The sequence below is a fragment of the Macaca nemestrina genome, chromosome 7 (genome assembly GCF_043159975.1).
Source record: "Macaca nemestrina isolate mMacNem1 chromosome 7, mMacNem.hap1, whole genome shotgun sequence".
Lineage (NCBI taxonomy): Eukaryota > Metazoa > Chordata > Mammalia > Primates > Cercopithecidae > Macaca > Macaca nemestrina.
The window spans coordinates 30,307,770-30,329,768 of record NC_092131.1 but is presented as its reverse complement, the minus strand read 5'-3'; the positions used below and the strand labels follow the sequence as shown (position 1 = coordinate 30,329,768).

Here is a 21,999-nt window from a genome sequence, read left to right as displayed (position 1 = left end):
GGAGGCGGAGGTTGCAGTGAGCCAAGGCTGAGCCACTGCCCTCCAGCCTCGGTGACAGAGCGAGACTCTTGTCACAAAAGAAAAAGAAAGAAAGAAAGAAAGAAAGGAAGGAAGGAAGGAAGGAAGGAAGGAAGGAAGGAAGGAAGGAAGGAAGGAAGGAAGGAAGGAAGGAAGGAAGGAAGGAAGGAAGGAAGGAAGGAAGGAAGGAAGGAAGGAAGGAAGGAAGGAAGGAAGGAAGGAAGGAAGGAAGGAAGGAAGGAAGGAAGGAAGGAAGGAAGGAAGGAAGGAAGGAAGGAAGGAAGGAAGGAAGGAAGGAAGGAAGGAAGGAAGGAAGGAAGGAAGGAAGGAAGGAAGGAAGGAAGGAAGGAAGGAAGGAAGGAAGGAAGGAAGGAAGGAAGGAAGGAAGGAAAGAAAGAAAGAAAGAAAGAAAGAAAGAAAGAAAGAAAGAAAATAACAGGTTACATAGGGATATTTAATAAGATCTCATTTCTCACTGTAAAACATTTTAGACAAGATAAAAACAAAAACAAAAGCAAAAATGATGTTATCATCTATGATCCTTCCATCCAGGGGTACACACCTAACATTTTGGTATACATTCTTCCAAACCTGTCTGTGCCTGCACACCATTCTGGGAAAAGATGATATTAAACATACTGTTGGGTTATCTTTTCTGCCTTTGTGTGTGTTTTAACTATGAAAGTTATACATTTTTATTCTAAATAATCATTTTGATAACACGCAAAGATATTTCCACTTAGGGAGGAAAGGTCTGGCTCAGGGGCACCCTCCTCCGTGCTCCCACAGCATCTATTCATGGCTGTACTTCAGCACCTGTCTGCTGTACTGTAAACACTGGCTTATCTATTAAGTCTCTTCATTAACCAGTCAGAGACCTTGATTTATTCATCTAAACACCGCTAGTCTTATGGCAAGATACACTATAGACATCGAGTAAATGTATTTGAGTAAGGGATTTGTAAACAACGAAATGGGATGGAAAACTTAATGGTCAAATAAAAGAATGGTATTATATTTGTACAAGAGGCTTCCTTCAACCTCTAATTTTAAAAGACTGGACCAGAAGAACATTTTAAAAGTTGCTACTTTGGCTTCATTTATATTTTCAACTGCTAATATAACTCATGTTAATTCCCACCATGGATCCAAAGAATAATAAACACCAAGGCCAGCAGTGAATTCCGCAGCAAACTCACTGTTGTGTTTGAAGATTCGAATGGTTGCTCCTGACAGTCTGGCTCCTAGAACCAGTGATGCATGGTTCAGCTCATCACTCAGAATCAGGCAACCCTGCAATATCACAGGAACAGAAAGGTAAGAAGCTGGGAGGGAAAGGGTTAGTTACACAAATCACAAAATGCCACACGCACTAATAGCTGTATCTTAATAAGGAAATCGTGCACAACAGCACAGTGATCAATTTTAAGAAGAGGAAAAAAGTATACATGATCATTTGCTTTTTGTAAAGACACCTTAAAAGTAGATGCAAAATTCTAGCCTTTTAATTTAATATCTTCAGTCCCATGACTGAGGTAAATAGTCAGATATATGGCAACAGGTCTTTATTCATATTTAAAACATGACACATCAGTCTCTAAAATGTTTTGGTTTCTTTACGTGAGAGAATTCCATGTAGTTTTAGTATGATGTTCTGTTCATCTGTGGGAAATGGCAGCTGATGGGGTCATGTCTGTGGAAATGGGGCATTCTCTCACTACTACTCATATCCAGAGTCCAGGGAAGAACTTACTTGGAAGATCCTACTTATTAACCTTTTCCCCACATAACACGGACTGTAGGCTTCAGTTTTATCTTAAAAATCTCCAAACAAGCTTTGCTTTAACACACAAACATCAGTTTCTGCTAAGGCAACAAGGCTGAAGGTCTCAGCTTTTTTTTTTTCACTGCAGTTCTTACTCTTCCATCTCTCAGGGGGCCCTTCAACCTGTCAGATCGGAACCCAGAAACAGGTTTTTCTCTGTCAAAAATGGCCTCAAAATGTCCAATTAGATGAACAAGGTGCAGAAAGCATCTAGCATGCTCCCATAAGAATAAAAAGAAGAGAAGATACACAGACACACAGTCATCCCTCAGTCTACAGGAGGACTCGGTTCCAGAACTGCCTCACCCCACACTTATCCAAATCCATACATGCTCATGTCCTGCAGTTAGCCCCGCGGGACCTGCTTATAGGAAAAGTAGGCCCTCCATATACTTGGAGTTTGTGTTCCATAAATACTATGTTTTGTGTGTGTGTGTGAGAGACGGAGTCTCACTCTTGTTGCTGGAGTGCAGTGGGTGCAATCTTGGCTCACTGCAACCTCTGCCTCCCAGGTTCAAGCAATTCTCCTGCCTCAGCCTCCCAAGTAGCTGGGATTACAGGTGCCTGACACCACGCCTGGCTAAGTTTTGTATTTTCAGTACAGATGGGGTTTCACCATGTTGGCCAGGCTGGTCTTGAACTCCTGACCTCAGGTAATCCACCCGCCTCGGCCTCCCAAAGTGCCAAGATTACAGGCGTGAGTCACTGTGCCTGGCTGAATACTGTATTTCTGATCCATATTTGGTTGAAAAAAATCCACGTATAAGTGGACCTGCATAGTTCAAACCACGTTGTTCAAGGGTCAACTATATATATATATATATATATATGCTTATTTATTACAGAATATTCTTAAAGGAATACTTAAGAAACTTGTAACAGTAGTTGTGTTTGAAATTTTTATTAAGCACATAGTATTTATTAAGATAAAAAAGCTACCCTGGTTAAAAATATACAGATTAAAAATGAAGTTGCCAGGCATGGTGGCTCATGCCTGTAATCCTGGCAATTTGGGAGGCCAAGGTGGGTGGATCACTTGAGGTCAGGAGTTTGAGACCAGACTGGCCAACACGGCAAAACCCCATCTCTACTAAAAAAAAAAAAAAAAAAAAAAACAACAAAAAGAAAACCCCCCAAAAATTAGCTGGGCTTGGTGACGGGCACCTGTAATCTCAACTACTCAAAAGGCTGAGGCACGATAATCGTTTGAACCCAGGAGGCGGAGGTTTCAGTGAGCCAAAACTGTGCTGCTGCACTCCAACCTGGGTTACAGAGGGAGACTCTGTCTGAAAAAAAAAAAAAAGAGGAGGAGGAGCAGGAGGAGCAGGAGGAGAAGACAGAAGATGGGAGGAGAAGAAGGAAGAGGAGGAGAAGGAGGAAAAGAAAAGCAGAGTTGGCAGTATCAATATAGACTCCTGGCTTTCAAATCTTTATGCGTGCACACACACACACACACGCACACGTGTATGCATGAGTTAGCATACATACATACATACATACATTTTCTAGCTCTAGTCACTGAGAGGTGAGAAGCAGTGACACTCCTGCAGCAATACACACACCTAGTTCCCAGACCTTGGTTTCTAAATACCATTCTCCAATAAAAAGAATCAGGGCTTCTTGGAGAACTGGTTAATTCCAAAACTGGGATAGGGAAAACATAAGATGATCCTGGAGCATTTTATTATGTCAGAAAGTATGAGAATGCTTAAAAAAAAAAAAAAAGTTATTATATAGTCCAAGGACACAGGTACCCACCTGAAGGAGCTCCCAATGGCCAAAACTAAAAGTCCAGCAACAAAAAAGAAGCAATTGTGTTGAATTATAAGCCAAATAATAAAAATATTCACAAACCCATAATTACACAAATAAATAACGGAGAAGCAAGAACTCTTCCTTACACAAAAATTCTAACTAGTAAGTACAGAAGGAATGAGAAAAATAGAAAAACCACCATTAGAACACCAAGGTAATAACTGCCACAGGCAAGATCAGAGACGCCTACTAAAGTTAGTGGGTGAAAGTTTAATCCAAAATGCTATATACAGTCCCAAAGTATCTCTGCCACAATATATGGTGATTACAAAGGGAAAAGCAGTACGTTGGTAGCAGAAAATCCCTGCTGACACCTGAGCCAAGTGATTAAGATTTACATCATCAGTAATACATATTGAAACCACAGTCTCTCGCATGATTCACTGAGAAGGGTACCACCTCCGTGGTAGCTTTCTCAATAATGCATGGGCTCAATCAAACCATAACAACACAGCAGACAGACCCAAATTGGAGACATTCTGCAAAATAAGGGACCAGTACCCTTCAGAAGTATCAAGGTCATGAAAGACAAAGAAAGACAGGAACTATTCCAGATTGGAGGAGACCAAGGAGCTACAACAGCTAAAGGCAATGTGGATCCTCACCTGGATCCTGAAGCGGAAAAAGGACATCAGTGAAAAACCAGTGAAAACCAAATACGTCCTGTACTTTAGTTATAGTATTGTATCACAGTTAATTTCTAAGCTGTAAGAAATGGTTCCACTGTTATTCAAGATGTTAACATAAAGGGAAGCTGAATGAATGGTATACAGGAACTCTCTGTACTCTTTTGTAACTCTTTTTGTAAGTCTAAATTTAAGTTTCAAAAAACGTGTTAAAATTGAAAAAGTGAAACTGGGGGAGGAAATAAGGAGAGGTCAGATTTCTCTTCAGCAAGTCTTCAAATTCTTTACTTACCACTCTTGGCAATCAACTCTATCTGAAAAGGTATCCTCCCTTCCCTTCCCCTCCACACAAAATTTTATTTTCTCCTCTTTCCAGCTAAATATTTTTCTGGCAAACCTGCAAAAGCATTATGTTCTTTTCTTCTGGCAAAAAGGAACTCTTTTTAGACAGTCTCTTTTAGACAGCCTTATTCACCATTTCAATGTATCAATCTGTCTTTTTCCTTTAGAACTTATTCTGAAAAGCTTTATTAAATATTTGGTTCAAAAATAAAATAGATATTCACACTAGTAGTTAACATCTAAGTGCTTAAATGTTTCAGGTATGATGTTAAAAGATTTAAAAGCATTATTACTTGTAATCCTCACAACAACTCTATGTAATAGACCCTATTATCACTCCCACTTCACATATGAGGAAACTCTTGTTCAGGAGTTTAAAATCTTGCTCTAGGTCACAAGCACAGTAACAAAATAATAATACTTATATTATTATTATTATTATTATTATTATTATTATTTTGAGATGGAGTCTTGGTCTGCCACCCAGGCTGGAGTGCAGTGGTGCGATCTCTGCTCACCGCAAGCTCCACCTCCCGGGTTCACACCATTCTCCTGCCTCAGTCTCCTGAGCAGCTGGGACTACAGGCGCCTGCCACCACGCCCAGCTAATTTTTTGTATTTTCAGTAGAGATGGGGTTTCACCATGTTAGCCAGGATGATCTTGATCTCTTGACCTCGTGATCCGCCCGCCTCGGCCTCCCAAAGTGAGCCACTGTACCCGGCCACAAAATAATTATTAAATAAGACAAGTGTCTGCTTTTAATCAATATACTGCCCCATCCTGCCATTAAACTGAGCAATTAACCACCTCACATGGAAATTCAGTATCAGATTCAAAGGATCATTTAAACTGGATAAGTTACTGTCTTTAACAGATTAAATGATATTTAATAATATTTCAACTATAGTCTGATTTGGAATATAAATCTTTATGGTTGTATCTTTCAGGTCTGTGTAGAAAACATCTAATTATAGATAATCCTTTGTTAGAGTTTGTAGGCATACAGAGAGAAGAGCAAGATGAGATCTTCTAATCCTCTAGTGTTAAAAATTCTAACAAAAAAGAATCTCAGGTTTGTACTTCAAAATGCAGGACAGCAACGTATTATAATGTGAAGTCACGGAGCCATACATTTATGTCTTACAAGGAATTTTGTGTATTTTATCTAAGTTGTTGAATTTATTGGCATGAAGTTGTTCTTAATATTCCCTTATTATCCTTTAATGTCCATAGGACGTGTAGTGATGTCCCCCTCTCTCATTCCTGTTGCTGGTAATATGAATCTTCTCTCTTCTTATCCTGACCATTCTGGCTAGAGATTTATCAACTGTATTCATTTTCTCAAAGAATTAGCTTTGGTTTCACTAATTTCCCTATTACCTATTTTCTAATTTACTGGATTTTACATTTATCTTCATTATATTCTTCTTTCTGCTTAGTTTGGGTTCAATTTGTTCTTCTTTTCCTAATTTTTTAAGCTACAAGCTTTACTTTTTTCTAATACAGGTTGAATATCCCTTATTCAAAATGCTTGGGATCAGATGTGTTTCAGTTCAGATTTTTGTGGATTTTGGATTATTTGCATTATATTTACTGCTTTAGCACCCCTAAGCATTTTCTTTGAGCTGTCATGATGACACTCAAAATATTTATGAGTTTGAAACATTTTAGATTTCAGATTTTGGGATTAGGGATGCTCAACCTGTATAAACATTTAATGCTATACATTTCCATCTGAGCACTGCTTTAGCTTCATCCAACAAATTGTAACAGGTTACATTTCCATTTAGTTCAAAATATTTTTATTCTCCCTTGTTTCTTCTTCTCTGGCCCATGGGTTATTTACAAGTATGTTGTTTAATTTTCAAATATTCAAAGATTTTCCAGGTATCTTTGAGTTATTAATTTCTCATTTAAATTCCACTGTGATCACAGAACATACTTTGAATAATTTTAATACTTTAAAATTTACTAAAACTGGCTTAATGGCCTAGAATATGGTCTTTGGTAGTAAATGTTTTGCTGTTGTTGAGTGAAGTGTTTCAAGACTCTCAACTAGGTCAACTGGTTGACAGTGTTTTCCAAATGTTCTATATCATTACTGATTTTCTGTTTCATTCCTCTGTCAATTAAGAGAGAGGGGTTAGGGCCGGGCGCAGTGGCTCACACCTGTAATCCCGGCACTTTGGGAGGCCGACGTGGGCAGATCATGAGGTCAGGAGATTGAGACCATCCTGGCTAACACGGTGAAACCCCGTCTCTACTAAAAATACAAAAAATTAGCCAGGTGTGGTGGTGGGCGCCTGTAGTCCCAGCTACTTGGGAGACTGAGGCAGGAGAATGGCGTGAACCCAGGAGGCGGAGCTTGCAGTGAGCCGAAATCACGCCACTGCACTCCAGCCTGGGTAACAGAGCAAGACTCTGTCTCAAAAATAAAAATAAAAATAAAAGAGAGAGAGGGGTTAATGTCTGTAATTACAACTTTCTATTTGTCTACTTCTTTTAGTTTCATCAATTTCTGCTTCATGTACTTTGAAGCTCTGTTCATAAACCATTTATGCCAGAGGTTACAATTTTTTGAATTGCAAAATCAGACCTTGGCGATGACCTTGAGCAGTAGGATATAAATAACTCCCACATGCTTAGTGTTCCAATAATGGAACATTAGGCATAAACGGGATAAGCACCCATACATTTAAAATTACATTCTCTTGATGAATTAAAACCTTAATCATTACACAATGTTCCTCTTTATCACCAGAAATAGTTCTTGCTCTGAAATCTTTGTTTATATTAATACAGGCACTTCAAATTTCTTCTGATTACTATTTGCATGCTGTATATTTTACTATCCTTTTCCTTTTAACCTGTGTCTTCATATTTAACATAAGTTGCTATTTTATATTAGGAAACCTACTTAATTTTATCTGACAATCTTTGTCCATTCTCCCTGGAATGTATAAACCATTTATATTTAATGTTTATCAATACAGATGGGTTTAAATCTCCTATCTTGCTGTTTGTTTTCTATTTGTCCCACCTCTACTTTACAGACCCATACATTGCATAACTAAAAAGGACTTTAGAGTTAATCTAGCTCAACCACCTCATTTTACAAAAGAAATGTGGAGGATCAGAAAGATTATTTGACATGCTCACAGTCACACAGCTAAGAGTGACCATATAAACAACCAAGAAACAAAAACTCAATTCTCCTGCTCGAGTTAATCCACCGTATTTTCAATATACCATTCCTAGATGTCATGTTAAACATGAAAATAAATAACCTCAAAGGGCCTTTCAGGATGAGAGCACCAATCTGCTGAGACATAATTTACATTTACATACAGATTGTGCCCTCTCACACACGCTACCCACTTGGGGATATATATATAAAATATGTATATGTAATACGTATATCATATATAATATGTATATCACATATATGTATATTATATATATCATATATAATATGTATATTATACGTATATATAATATGTATATTATACGTATATATAAATATATAAACACAGGCTGGTCTCAAACTCCTGACCTCAGTTGATCCGCCCACCTCGGCTTCCCAAAGCACTGGGATGACAGGTGTGAGCCACCACGCCCAGCCACAAATTGTTTTTCATTTAAAAAATAAAATAGAGATGAGGCCTCATTATGTTGCCCAGGCTTGCCAACGTGGTGAAACGCCGCCTCTGCTAAAAATACAAAAAATTAGCCAGGCGTGATGGCACACACCTGTAGTCCCAGCTACTTGGGAGGCTGAGGCAGGAGAATCGCTTGAACCTGAGAGACTGAGGTTGCAGTGAGCTGAGATGGCACCACTGCACTCCAGCCTGGGCAAAAAAACAAGACTCTATCTCAAAAAAAAAAAAAAAAAAAAAAAGAAAAAAAACAATTTGTGGTAGAGATATCTTTGGCTCAACTATGTTTAGTCTAAAGTTTACAACAGCTTTTAGCTCACTCTGAATGCTTTTCAAAACAAAAGAAGATATACATGAGTGAGTTTTCATAAATCACAGAGTTCTTACTTTGCCAACAAGAGCAGGAATGTTCATTGAATTCGTTGCAAATCCCATGCCATACGCCATAGCAGCTTCTACTCCTAAGAACCTTGCTACAAGCTCCTCTAGTTCTTCATGCTTGTCCAGGTTTCCTGTGTGAAGAAGTTAAGAAAGTCAGTATCACAAAATCCTGAATTTAAGAATTACTCATCACTTTATTGAAAGAAATCATAGTGTATGTGTTGTGTCCTTTTCAGACTAAGATCTATGAAGGAGTCAATATTATGAAGAGTAATATTCTTCAAAATATTGTGAAGAGTAATATGCGCTCATAAAGAACACAATAGTTGAATAAAATCTGATTCAGCACCTGCAGTGGAATTTCCCCAAAGGGGGTTGCCAGTAATTTCTCCCATTCCTGTTTGTGCATACTAGTTCCAGGTTTAGGCCTCAGGAGGCCTAGCAAAATCTGCTTTTATACTTTTGAAGTCAGCTGCTACATAAAACAATCTAACTGGCCTGTTGCAAAAACAGAACATGGGCGGGGGGTGGGAACTGGAGGATAAGAGACTATGGAAGGAGGAGAGAAAGACGTAAGGAGAGGGGGAGACAGAGAGAGAAAGAGAAACAGAGATGCCCAGCCAGCCTTTAGCCCCTCCTGCCACCCAGCTGAGGTGTCAAACATGTGAGTTAAGACATCTTGGATCCTCTGTACACAGTCATAACTGCCTACCCAATACCACATGGAGCTAAGATAACATTAAGCCCTCCCTAAATTGCAGAATCATGAGCAAATAAATCTGCTGCTGTTTTAAACAACTAAGTTTTGAGATGGCTTTTATACAGCAAGAGATAGGTAAAAACGTTTCTTCCCGGCAGGGTGCAGTGGCTCACGCCTGCAATTCCAGCACTTTGGGATGTCAAGGAGGGCGGACTGCCTAAGGTCAGGAGTTCAAGACCAGCCTGGTCAACATGGCGAAACCTTGTCTCTACTCAAAATACAAAAATTAGCTGGGCGTGGTGCTGGTGCCTGTAATCCCAGCTACTCGGGGGCTGAGGCAGGAGCATCACTTGAACCTGGGAGGCAGAGGCTGCAGTGAGCTGACATTGTGCCACTGCACTCCAGCCTAGGCAAAAGAGAGAGACTCTGACTCAAAAAAAAAAAAAAAAAAAAAAGTTTCTTCCCTCACTGTGAACCGACTGGTAAATTTGTACTGCAATTTTATATTGGTACTCAAATCTTTAAGGACTAAATGATATTACAGAGAGAAAAGACGCTGGGAAAGAAGACTGCTAAACTTGGATGCTATGTGCCCTTACGGCTTGCTTAATCAAAGCCCTTAGGAAGTCTCTGGGCTAAATACTTCTAAATAGCAGTAATAATTTGCCCTATCTACCTAATGACATTGTTGTGAGGATCAAAAGAGATAATATGTTTGAGCTTTTTTTTTTTTTTTTGAGACAGAGTCTCACTCTGTTGCCCAGGCTGGAGTGCAGTGGCAATCTCAGCTCACTGCAACCTCTGCCTCCTGGGTTCAAGCGATTCTCCTGCCTCAGCCTCCCAAGTAGCTGGGATTACAGGTGCACGCCACCATGCCCGGCTATTTTGTATTTTTAGTAGAGACAGGGTTTCACCATGTTGGCCAGGCTGGTCTCGAACTCCTGACCTCAAGAGATCTACCCACCTCGGCCTCCCAAAGTGTTGGGATTACAGGCGTGAGCCACTGCACCCAGCCGAGTACTTTATAAAATATAAAATGCCATAAAGGTATAAGGTATTCTTACTATATGTCATCACTGCACAATGCTCCTTTAACCACAGGATTAGATCAAAAGGCTTGTCATTTCTGGAGTGCCAGTTAGAAACTCTGTTTTAAAGATGGGGGAAATAAAAATGTTCTACTCCCATCTTCCTCTTGAAAATCATCACAAAACAGCTGGATAACCAAGAAATAAAAGCAAAAAGCTCAATTTTTTATTAATTAGTAGACATCTATAATTCTGAACACAATTAATGAAAATGGAAAATATATAGAAGGATAGTGTTATGGGTTCAATTGTGTCCCACCAGAAAGATATTTTGAAGTCCTCATTCCCAGAAGAATGTGACCTTCTTTGGAAACTGGGACATTCCAGCGGTAATCAAATTAAAATGAGGCCATTAGGGGGATGCTAATGTCTTTATAGAAAGGGGAAATTTGGACACAGAGATAGACATGCACAGAAGGAACACAGAAGACGACAATGCTGCTTTTTTGTTTTTTTTTCTTGAGACAGTCTCACTCTGTTGCCCAGGTGGAGTGCAGTGGTGTGATCTCGGCTCATTGCAACCTCTGCCTTACAAGTTCAAGTGATTCTCGTGCCTCAGCCTCCCAAGTAGCTGGAATTACAGGCGTGCACCTTCCATCATGCCCGGCTAATGTTTGTATTTTTACTAAAGACAGGGTTTCACCACGTTGGCTAGGCTGGTCTTGAACTCCTGACCTCAAGTGATCCGCCCGCCTCGGCCTCCCAAAGTGCCGGGATGACAGGCATGAGCCACTGTGCCCAACCAGAAGACAACAATGTTTGACACACAGGAAGACAGCCATATGGTGGGGTGATGCACTATAAGCCAGGGAACGTCATCGATTGCTGGCAACACCAGAAGCTAGGAAGGATTCTCCAGAGTGTCAGAGAGCATGGCCCTACTGACACCTAGACCCCAAACCTATAACCCACAGAATTATGAGACAAGACTTTTTTTTGTTTTAAGTCACTCTGTTTCTGATATTTTGTTACAGCAGCCACAGGAAACTAATACAACTGGAAAATGACAGAGTTAGAAGAAGGTCATATCTATGCCCTTATAGAGTGGAATTCTTTGAAAACCAAGCAAATTCACTGTATGGAACCCTAGAGAAGTTTAAAAACTGGAGGGAACAGGCAGCAAAGTAAGCAAGGGTTAAAGTTGGGCTACATACAAGATGACTGGAAGACGATATAAAAATGAGCAGGAACCCTCACGCATTGATGGAGAGATTGTAAAACACTGTAGTCTCTTTGGAAAACAGTTTAGCAATTCCTCAAAAGGTCAAACACAGAGTTACCATACGACCTAGCAATTCCGCTAGTAAGTATAAACCCAAGAGAAACAAAAATACATCATACAAAAACTTGTACACCCACGTTCACAGCAGCAATGTTGACAATAGCCAAAAAGCAGAAACAACTCAAATGACCATCAAGTGATAAGTGGATAAACAAGATGTGGCACCCTCACACAAAGGATTATTATTCAGTCATAGAAAAGAATGGAGTGCTGTTAGATGCTACAACATGGATGAATTTGAAAATACTGTGCTAGTGAAGGAAGCCAGACAGAAAAGACCAAATGTTATAGAATTCCTTTTATATTTAATGTCCAAAATAGGCAAATCTACATAGACAAAAAGTAGACTACTGGTTGCCAAGGACTTGTAGGGGGAAGGGAAACAGTATCCAATGAATGCTACTGAGTATAGGGTTTCTTTTAGGAGGAATGAAAATATTTAAAATTAGATGGTGGGGCCAGGCATGGTGACTCACTTATAATCCCAGTGCTTTGGAAGGCTGAGTTAGGAGAATCACCTGAGGCCAGGATTTCAAGAATACCCTGGGGAACACAGCCTCTTGAAAGAGATCCCCAGCTCTACAAAAATTACATTTAAAAAATCAGCTGGGCACGGTGGCGTGCACCTATAGTCCTAACTACTTAGGAGGCTGAGGTGGGAGGATGGCTGGAGTACAGAAGTTTGAGGCTGAAGTGAGCTATGATTGCACCACTGCACTCCAGCCTGGGCAACAGAGACCCTGCATCTATCTATCTATAAATCCATGTATCCATCTATCTAAATAAATAGATATAAAAATCTGCACAATTTTATTTTTCCTTTTTCCTTTCTTCATTTTGTTTTAAATTTCCTGAGTTGACAGAGTTGCCGTGGAAGATTAAATAAGGATGCAAATGCTTTGTTACTCTTCCCATTCGGAGTTGGAGGAGGGCAATCCCCACAACCGTTGAATCTGGGCTGACCTTAGTGACACTTTGACCAACAGGAGGAGGCATAAGCGATATTCTGGACCTGTACAGCTAGTGCCTAAAAAGCCTTCCAGCTTTCAACTAGGTCTCCTTGTTTTTGTTGTTTTGACACAATGTTTCACTCTGTCACAGGCTAGGGTGCAGTGGCACGATCACAGCTCACTGCAGCCTCAAACTCCTTGGCTCAAGGGATGCTCCAGCCTCAGCCTCCTGAGTGGCTAGGATCACAGGCGTGGGCCACTATGTTCAGCTACTTTATCTTTATTTTTTGTAAAGACCAGGTCTCACTATGTTGCTCAGACTGGTCTCAGACTCCTGGCCTCAGCTGATCTTCCTATCTTGGCCTCACAAAGTGCTGGGATTATAGGCATGAGCCTCCGTGCCTGGCCTCAGTCAGGTATCTTTGCATGCTTGCTCTAGAGGGCTGCTGCCATGCATGATGAACAACTCTCCAAGACCACCATGGTATGAAGAAGCCCAAGTAAGAAACATGGAGAGGCCACACAGAGCTCCAGCCACCCCAGCCTAGGTGAAACAAGTGAATGAAGAAGGCTTCATATGTCTCCAGCCATACAGCCACCACTGAGTGAACCGTGAGAGGAACCTTGGGTAAGAACCACCCAACTATGCTTGCCAATCCCTAGAACCCTGAGAAATAACTAACAATGAACTGTCCTTTTAATCTACTGTGCTTAGGGATATTCACAGTAATAGGCATTTGGAAAGTTTTCGTAACTTCTAGGGTTATCAGTTCTCTGAAACAAATTAGAAAAATCTGAAATCTTCCTCTGAAGTAAAATAAATTGAATCTCTTTATATAAAGCTATTACTCTATATTTTATAAATTTAAAACAATAATAAAAAGAGTTTATATTTATTGTCTACTATGTGCCAAGTGCTCTACATGGATTAGCTTACGTAAGTCTTAAAAGAGCTCTATCAGGCAGCAATTATTATTAGCCCCAATTTACCAGTATGAAAGCAGATTAACTCTCATATGCCCAACATCCTAATAAGTGGCACTCAACCACTAACATTTGCAAAAGCCAATGAAATCAACATCAAAGTTATAAATGAAACAAACAGTGGCAGGACTTTTCAAGGGACAATCTATATGTATAACACATTGGGAAAGATAAACACATCTCAAAATGTGTTGAAAGCATTAAAATCATCCATCACACTTCAGAAAAACAAAGCATTCTTCACCTTATCTAAATGACATGACAAAGTGTGGATACTTAATACTTTAGGTAAATATCACTATTATTTGTCCCTGACTAAAACAAGGTCAAAAACAGCAGCTGGCCAAATATAGCTTTCACTTACCAATTTCCTGCCGAGTACTGCACACTCCAACTCCATATTCCTCTAGGATTTTGGCGGCTGCTTCTTGACATGATCCAGTATTCCGTGCAAATCCAAGATAGTTATAGGAACCCATGTTTATAACACCTTTTATTATATTCCCTGTATACCTGTGTATCAACGGCATAAAACAATGAAACTCATGAGCAAAAAAATACTTAAATGTAATAGCAAATCCACTGGTAACACAAAAGGAAGCAGAGAGAACAAAGTCTATATAAAAAAATCTCAAATACACTACCAATTATGGAAATGGAAGTTAAAATAACCAATTTTCATTTATTAATAGTGATAAAGATTTTAATACTAATGATATCCAGTGTTGGCCAGGACAATCACTTATCTTACAGGACACTGTACATAAGAATATCAGGTTTTCTCTTGTTCATTCTTTGGAGGGCAGTCTGGCAGTACTTATCCATTAAAAGATATACATACTCTGGCTCAGTGACTCCCGTACATGATCATATATACACATGAGGATCCTTTGAGAGTCACTGCACAATTTGCCACATCTGTTCCCCAGGTACAGGGACCAGTGACATTTCATACAATGGAAGCTGAGGCAGCCTGGGCCCCTAAGGACTAAATGGTTCAGGGGCCCCACCGATCTAGGATGAACATGAAGTATGGACAAGGATAAACTGTCACTGTTTTAATTCCCTGAGATTCTGAGATTATTAATACAGCCCAACCTGTCGCACCATGGCACATCTATACTGTAAAATACGATGTAGTCATTACAAATAGTAAACGTGCTGTGAATATACACATGAGAAGGGGTGTCACCAATATGTGACCAAGCTAAGAAGGCAAGGTGTAGGCCGGGCACGGTGGCTCACGCCTGTAATCCCAGCACTTTGGGAAGCCAAGGCGGGCGGATCATGCGGTCAGGAGATTGAGACCATCCTGGCTAACATGGGGAAACCCTGTCTCTACTAAAAAAACACAAAAAATTAGCTGGGCGTGGTGATGGGCGCCTGTAGTCCCAGCTAGTCGGGAGGCTGAGGCAGGAGAATGGCATGAACCCAGGAGGCAGAGCTTGCAGTGAGCTGAGATGGCGCCACTGCACTCCAGCCTGGGCGACAGAGCGAGACTCTGTCTCAAAAAAAAAAAAAAAAAAAGAAGGCAAGCTGTAAAATAAATTTTTGTTTTTTGACATAGAGTGTCACTCTATCCCCACAGAAAAGATCTTGAAAAACAATACAAAAAACAATACAAAATAAAGTGATAACAACAGTCACCTCTGGGGAGTGAAGGAGGATCTGCAAGGGGGTGGACGTGCAGAGGAAATGGGGTTAGCTGTCATGGGAACTAACAGTTTATCTGTATTATTTATCTTTTTTTTATAATGGCAATTCAATCATGTAATACTTGTGCAATCTAAACAATACAATGTTAAGGCCAGACACAGTGCCTCACACCTGTAATCCCAGCACTTTGGGAGGCCAAGGTGGACAGAGCACTTGAGGCCAGGAGTTCGAGACCAGCCTGGCCAACATGGTGAAACCTCGTCTCTACTAAAAATACAAAAAGTAGCTGAGCGTGGTGGTGCATCTCTGTAGTCCCAGCTACTAGGGAGGCTGAGGTGGGAGAATCACTTGAACTTGGGAGGTGGAGGTTGCAGTGAGCTGAGATCATGACACTGCACTCTGGCCTGGGCAACAAAGTGAGACTCCGACTCAAATAAATAAACAAACAAACCAATACAATGTTAAAAATACAAAAAGTTTTCCAAACCATTCAATCCATTTAAGTAAAAACACTCCACATATCATCCTTAATCATTTGAAAAATCAAAATATCCAGAAATAAATTCAGATACTTAATTCTGATAAGTGGCATAATGGAAAGGAGAGCTTTTCTTCCTTTTTTAAAAAAAAAATAAGACCAAAAATAAAACAGACTAAGCTTTTGTACACTATTTATTATCAACAGGAGTTATTTTTAAAAATAAATAAGCCAGGAAAGGCGCGGTGGCTCACACCTGTAATCCCAGCACTTTGGGAGGCTGAGGGGAACGGATCACTTGAGGTCAGGCGTTCGAGACCAGCCTGGCCAACATAGTGAAACCCCATCTCTACTAAAAAAAATACAAAAATTAGCCAGGTGTGATGATGTGTGCCTGTAGTCCCAGCTACTTGGGAGGCTGAGGCATGAGAATTGCTTGAACCTGGGAGGCGGAGGTTGCAGTGAGATGAGATCACACCACTGCACTCCATCCAGCCTGGGCGACAGAACAAAACTCCGTCTCAAAATATACATACATACATACATACATAAATAAGCCAAATTTTGTTCTGAACTATAATCCAACACAGTATCAAATGTAATAGAAAGATGTATCTTTAAAAGCTCAACAATGAAGAATAAGGAAACCAATCGTACTGTATCTTCAGCTGCTACTCCTATTTTGAGAGAATACTCAATTTACAATAACATATTTTCTCAAATGAAGAAACCCTTTTGTAGTTGTTGTCAAGAAATAATTTCCCAACCAAGACTCACTTGAAGGACCAGTTATAATCATGAGACTGTCTCTCCATGATGTCCACCCTGGCTCCAGGCACACTACAGATTGGCCGATTCCAGTTGTCTCTTATTCTCATGTACAGGTTCCTTGTATAAAAGTTTTCAAAATCTTGATACAATGACACAAAGTCCTGCCAAGAAATGTTGACATACCATAAATTTACCTGAGTTACTTTATTAAAAATTTTTAACAGATGACATGACTTTTTCTTTATGTAAATTTATGGGGCACAAGAGCAATTTCATTATGTTCAAGATTGTGTAATGGACAAGTCAGGGCTTTTAGAGTATCAATCACTCAAATAACACACATGGTACCCATTAAGTAATTTCTCATCATCCACCCTCACTCCCTCACCCTTCTGAGTCTCCACTGTCTATCATTCCACTGAGTTACTTTAAAAACAATCTTTACAACTTCCACTTTCATACTGTAAGAGCACCTGAGAATGAGAGGCCACTTATAGGTAATTAACTCCTAAATCAGGATAGGCTTGGTGGCTCACACCTGTAATCCCAGGACTTTAGAAAGCCAATGCAGGAGGATTGCTTGAGCTCTGGAGTTTGGGACAAGCCTAAGCAACATAGCAAGACCCTGTCTCAACAAAATCATTTTAAAAATTAGCCAGGTGGCCGGGCGCAGTGGCTCAAGCCTGTAATCCCAGCACTTTGGGAGGCCGAGACGGGTGGATCACGAGGTCAGGAGATCGAGACCATCCTGGCTAACCTGGTGAAACCCCGTCTCTACTAAAAAATACAAAAAACTAGCCGGGCGAGGTGGCGGGCGCCTGTAGTCCCAGCTACTCGGGAGGCTGAGGCAGGAGAATGGCATGAACCCGGGAGGCGGAGCTTGTAGTGAGCCGAGATCCGGCCACTGCACTCCAGCCTGGGCGACAGAGCAAGACTCTGTCTCAAAAAAACAACAACAACAACAACAACAACAACAAAAATTAGCCAGGTGCAGTGCACCTGTAGTCCCAGCTACTAGAGAGGTTGAGGCCTGAGGATCCCTTGAGCCCAGCAGGTTGGGGCTGCAGTGAGCTATGATGGCACCTCTGTACTACAGGCTGGATAACAGAGACCCCATCTCAAAACAAAAACAACAACAACAAAAACCCTGATGTATCACGAAAACATCTGGAAAGGCATCAATTCTGTTTACTTTAACACAACTCTTATCAGATAAAAGTCACTTAACTTTGATAGCTGACATACATTACATGGTTTCAAACAACTGACTTCATGAATGTAGAGCAAATGAATGTAAATTAACAAAGTAGTCCTCATAAAAATAAAATGTAGATGTACCATTCTGTCATTAAATGGTTTCCCTTCCTAACAATCTCAAAAAGACCACTCCTCCCTCCCCACAAGCCTCCCCCCACATTAAAAGATTAGGAGAAATGCCCTAAAAACCACTATAATTCCAATTTCAACCAAGAAAAATAATTCCCAAATTAAGATTCCATCCTTTGCATATCGTCAAGGATCAAAATGAAACAAATCCAAAGAGAAAATAATAAACAAGAAACACTATAAAATAGGATATAGGGGCCAGGTGTGGTGGCTCACGCCTGTAATCCCAGCACTTTGGGAGGCTGAGGCAGGTGGGCGGGCGGATCATCTGAAGTCTAAGGAGTTCAAGACCAGCCTGACCAACATGGCGAAACCCCGTCCCCACTAAAAATACAAAAATTAGCTGGGCATGGTGGCGTGGGCCTGTAATTCCAAATACTCGGGAGGCTTGAGGCAGGAGAATCGCTTGAACCCGGGAGGCGGAAGTTGCAGTGGGCCGTGGTCACTGTACTCTAGCCTGGGCAACAGAGTGAGACTCCATCTCAAAAAAAAAAAAAGGGTTATAGGAAGCCACCCACTTTAGGCTCTTTTCTCTTCAGAAAGAAATTTTTTTAAAAAGAAAGAAAGGAAAAAAAAGAGGCCAGGTACAATGGTTCATGCCTGTAATCCCAACACTTCGGGAAGCTAAGATGGAAGGATCGCTTGTGGCCCGGAATCTGAAGTGACAGTGAGCTGTGACTATACCACTGCACTCCGTCTGTGCAACTGAGCGAGAGCCTGTCTCAAAAAGAAAAGAAGGCAGGACACAGTGGCTCACACCTATAATCCCAACACTTGGAAGGCTAAGGCAGGAGGATCACTTGAGTCCAAGAGTTCAAGATCAGCCTGGGCAACATAGTGGGACCCTGTCTCTACAAAAAAAATTTTAAAAAGAAAGAAAAGAAAACACATTCCCAAAATGAATTCCTATGCTCAGGAACTTAAAGGCTCTGAGAGATTAAGTTGTACTAAAATAAAACTTAAGTCTGTAAAAAATCAAGTCACAGTGGAGAAGAAATGCTATGCCTGGTGTGGTATGACCACTACTCAGAACACATGTGACCAGACCACACGAGATCTACTTAAACTCTTGAATGTAAAGGGGAAACCAAACAAGAAAACGAAACTACAGTTTTACTATATCAGCCAACTACTGAGTTTACAGCCATCAGATCTAGGCTTGGTGCCAATATAAATTAACCTGTTAACTAAATTAGTCAAAAACATTGAAAAAGCTTAAGTCTTATTCTGTAAAAGATTTTCATTGCTAAAGAAAGCTACATATAACTCTGAAATTAACCACTTTCTATGACACCAGACTCTCAAGCGCCTACTAAATGAGCCTCCCAGTAGATAAATCTTATAAATAAGGCTGAGCAAAGTCAGAAGCTACTCTAAGAATCTGCAGTACCTGATACCATCTCTCTTTTTTTTTTTTTTTTTTTTTTTTTTTTGAGGCAGAGTTTCGCTCTTGTTGCCCAGGCTGGAGTGTAATGGTGGGATCTCGGCTCACTGCAACCTCTGCCTCCCAGATTCAAGCTATTCTCCTGCCTCAGCTTCCTGAGTAGCTGGGATTATAGGTGCCCGCCACCACGCCCAGCTAATTTTTTGTATTTTTAGTAAAGACGGGGTTTCACTATGTTGGCCAGGACACTCTCAAACTCCTGACCTCAGGCGATCTACCCACCTCAGCCTCCCAAAGTGCTGGGATTACAGATGTGAGCCACCGCGCCCAGCCGCCATCTCTCTTACAACTGGTTCTAATAGTTAATTTTCCTCAGGACAGAAAATATCCATAAATAACATGTCTATCACAATTGGAAATTTTTCATTTAAATGGTATGTCTGTTTTGATAGCCTTCCAACAAGTATACTGGTTGAATTAAAATAGGAATAGAGACATCCAATTCTAATTAAAACTTTTTATTTGGCTGTTATTACCCATGCATTTATTTCCCAAAGGAAAACCAAAAAGTAGTCTTCAATCCTTTTCATTCACATCAAAAAGGATAACAGTAGTAATCCTTCTAACGAAGGAAATGACAGTACTGATTATCTCATCTCTCTTTTTTTTTTTTTTTTAATTTTTTTTTTTTGAGACAGAGTCGCTCTCTGTCACCCAGGCTGGAAGTGCAATGGTGTGATCTCGGCTCACTGCAACCTCCGCCTCCTGGGTTCAAGTGATTCTCCTGTCTCAGCCTCCCAAGTAGCTGAGATTACAAGTGCCCACCACCACACCCGGCTAATTTTTGTATTTTTTAGTAGAGACAGGGCTTCCCATGTTGGTCAGGCTGGTCTTGAACTCCTGACCTCAAAGGATCTGCCTGCCTCAGCCTCCCAAAGTGTTGGGATTACGGGCGTGAGCTACGGCGTGTGGCTGATCTCATTTCTTTATAACCTTTCTAAACACTGCACATTAATGTTCGAAGTATTAACTCCAATATTAAGAGAAATATTTCCTTACAGACAAATTTCTATTTAGCAACAAAAGCAGTATTTTTTTGTTTTTACTATACAAAACAGAAAAATCTTAGAGTCTGCTCCAAATGCCAGAGGGGTTATCAAACCCCAAGATAAAGAAAAGGCTGCAGGACCGAATGAAGTAGAGCTTCACCCCTCAGCCTTGAGCTAAACAAAGAAAACCAGAGGCACAGTTGTCTGAGGTTAGGAAGGAAGCAATGGGTTCCAATTTCCTGAACAAAGAATTGTGCCTGTCATGGTCACGCATTTCCATCTCTCCTTAACAAATGATTTAAGTCACATTAGCACAGGGTAAAGGAGGAGAAGCTGTCACAATGAGGGATGTTAGAGACCAAAAGCAGGTGGCATAGAATGGTAGGAGAGAGGGACTCATGGCCGAAGTCTCCGCTCCCCTTTACTCCTTAGCTAAGCTCCAGGGTGGTAGCTCTGATCTCAGTCAGTAGGTTCAGCAGAAAGATCTGATGGGCATGGCTGGGTGCAGTGGCTCATGCTGTAATCCCAGCACTCTGGGAGGCCAAGGCAGATGGATCGCTTGAGCCTAGGAGTTTGAGACCAGCCTGGGCAATGTAGCGAAATTCTGTCACTACAAAAAATACAAAAATTAGCCAGGTGTGGTGGCACGTGCCTGTAGGCCCAGCAACTCAGGATGCTGAGGTGGACGGATCACTTGAGCTCAGGAGGTTGGGGTTGCAGTGAGCCAAGATCGGACCACTGCACTTTAGCCTGGGTAACAGAGTGAAAAGCTGTCTCAATAATAAATAAATAAATAAATAATTTAAAAAAAGACGCGAAGGGCAGCAAACCAAACTCCCCGCAGCTTAGCCATGAGAAAAAGGAGGGGAGGCGTCACTACTTGCAGTTCCAGTTCTAGGCAATGGGAGTGTATTTCCAAAAAGATCAGGTTAACTTCAAATATTCTAAGACCACAGTTAAACTGGGGGGGGGGGGGGGGGGGGGGGAGGGGGCGCGCAGGTATCTTTTCATTCATTCATTCAAATATATTTTACTAAGTACTTGATACATACCGGATTGTATGCTAGACTTTCAGGATACATTAAAGAATAAGACAGTTCTCTCCGCAGAGTAATACCCCCACGATTCCAACCCTCATTCCCCCATCTCCACCACTCTTTTCCTCCTCCTCAGTTTGGTCACTGTGAAGTGACTTTAGTTAAGGCTTACTCATCATCATTGACCTAATACTCAGTCGCTGAACAAACATTTACTGAGCAGTACCTTCCAGGCACTAAACTGGGCACTGGGAATAAAAATGAGTAAGAACAACCTCTACACTCCCTAAGAACTCTTAAGTGTAGTGGAGAAACACACAAATAAATACAATATAGTAAGTACTATAAAAGGGTGTTTGTCCAGAGAAGGAGCAAATACCTAACTGATAAGGGAGTGACAACGATAAAGTCAAGTTCAAGCAGCCTTAAGGATATACTCATAAACATTCTTCCTGAAGATCCTCACAACTCCCATATCCTAGCACATGTAAGTGGAGGAAAAACAACACCTACTTACGACTAAATGCTGTATCACTGGGCTTGAAACACTCCTCACTTAAGAGCCTTCTC

General features: G+C 40.8%; 1 protein-coding gene across 1 annotated transcript in view; it reads right to left on the bottom strand.

Annotated features, from left to right (window-relative positions):
- The window catches only part of LOC105495838 (serine palmitoyltransferase long chain base subunit 2), a 110,791-nt gene that overhangs the window by 56,665 nt on the left and 32,127 nt on the right, over positions 1-21,999 (bottom strand). The window contains exons 3-6 of the mRNA XM_071099802.1: positions 16,580-16,734; positions 14,033-14,181; positions 8,671-8,795; positions 1,218-1,311 (exon numbers count right to left, since the gene is read on the bottom strand). Coding sequence (XP_070955903.1) covers positions 1,218-1,311; positions 8,671-8,795; positions 14,033-14,181; positions 16,580-16,734 — 523 coding nt within the window. The remainder of the gene's footprint in view (positions 1-1,217; positions 1,312-8,670; positions 8,796-14,032; positions 14,182-16,579; positions 16,735-21,999) is intronic.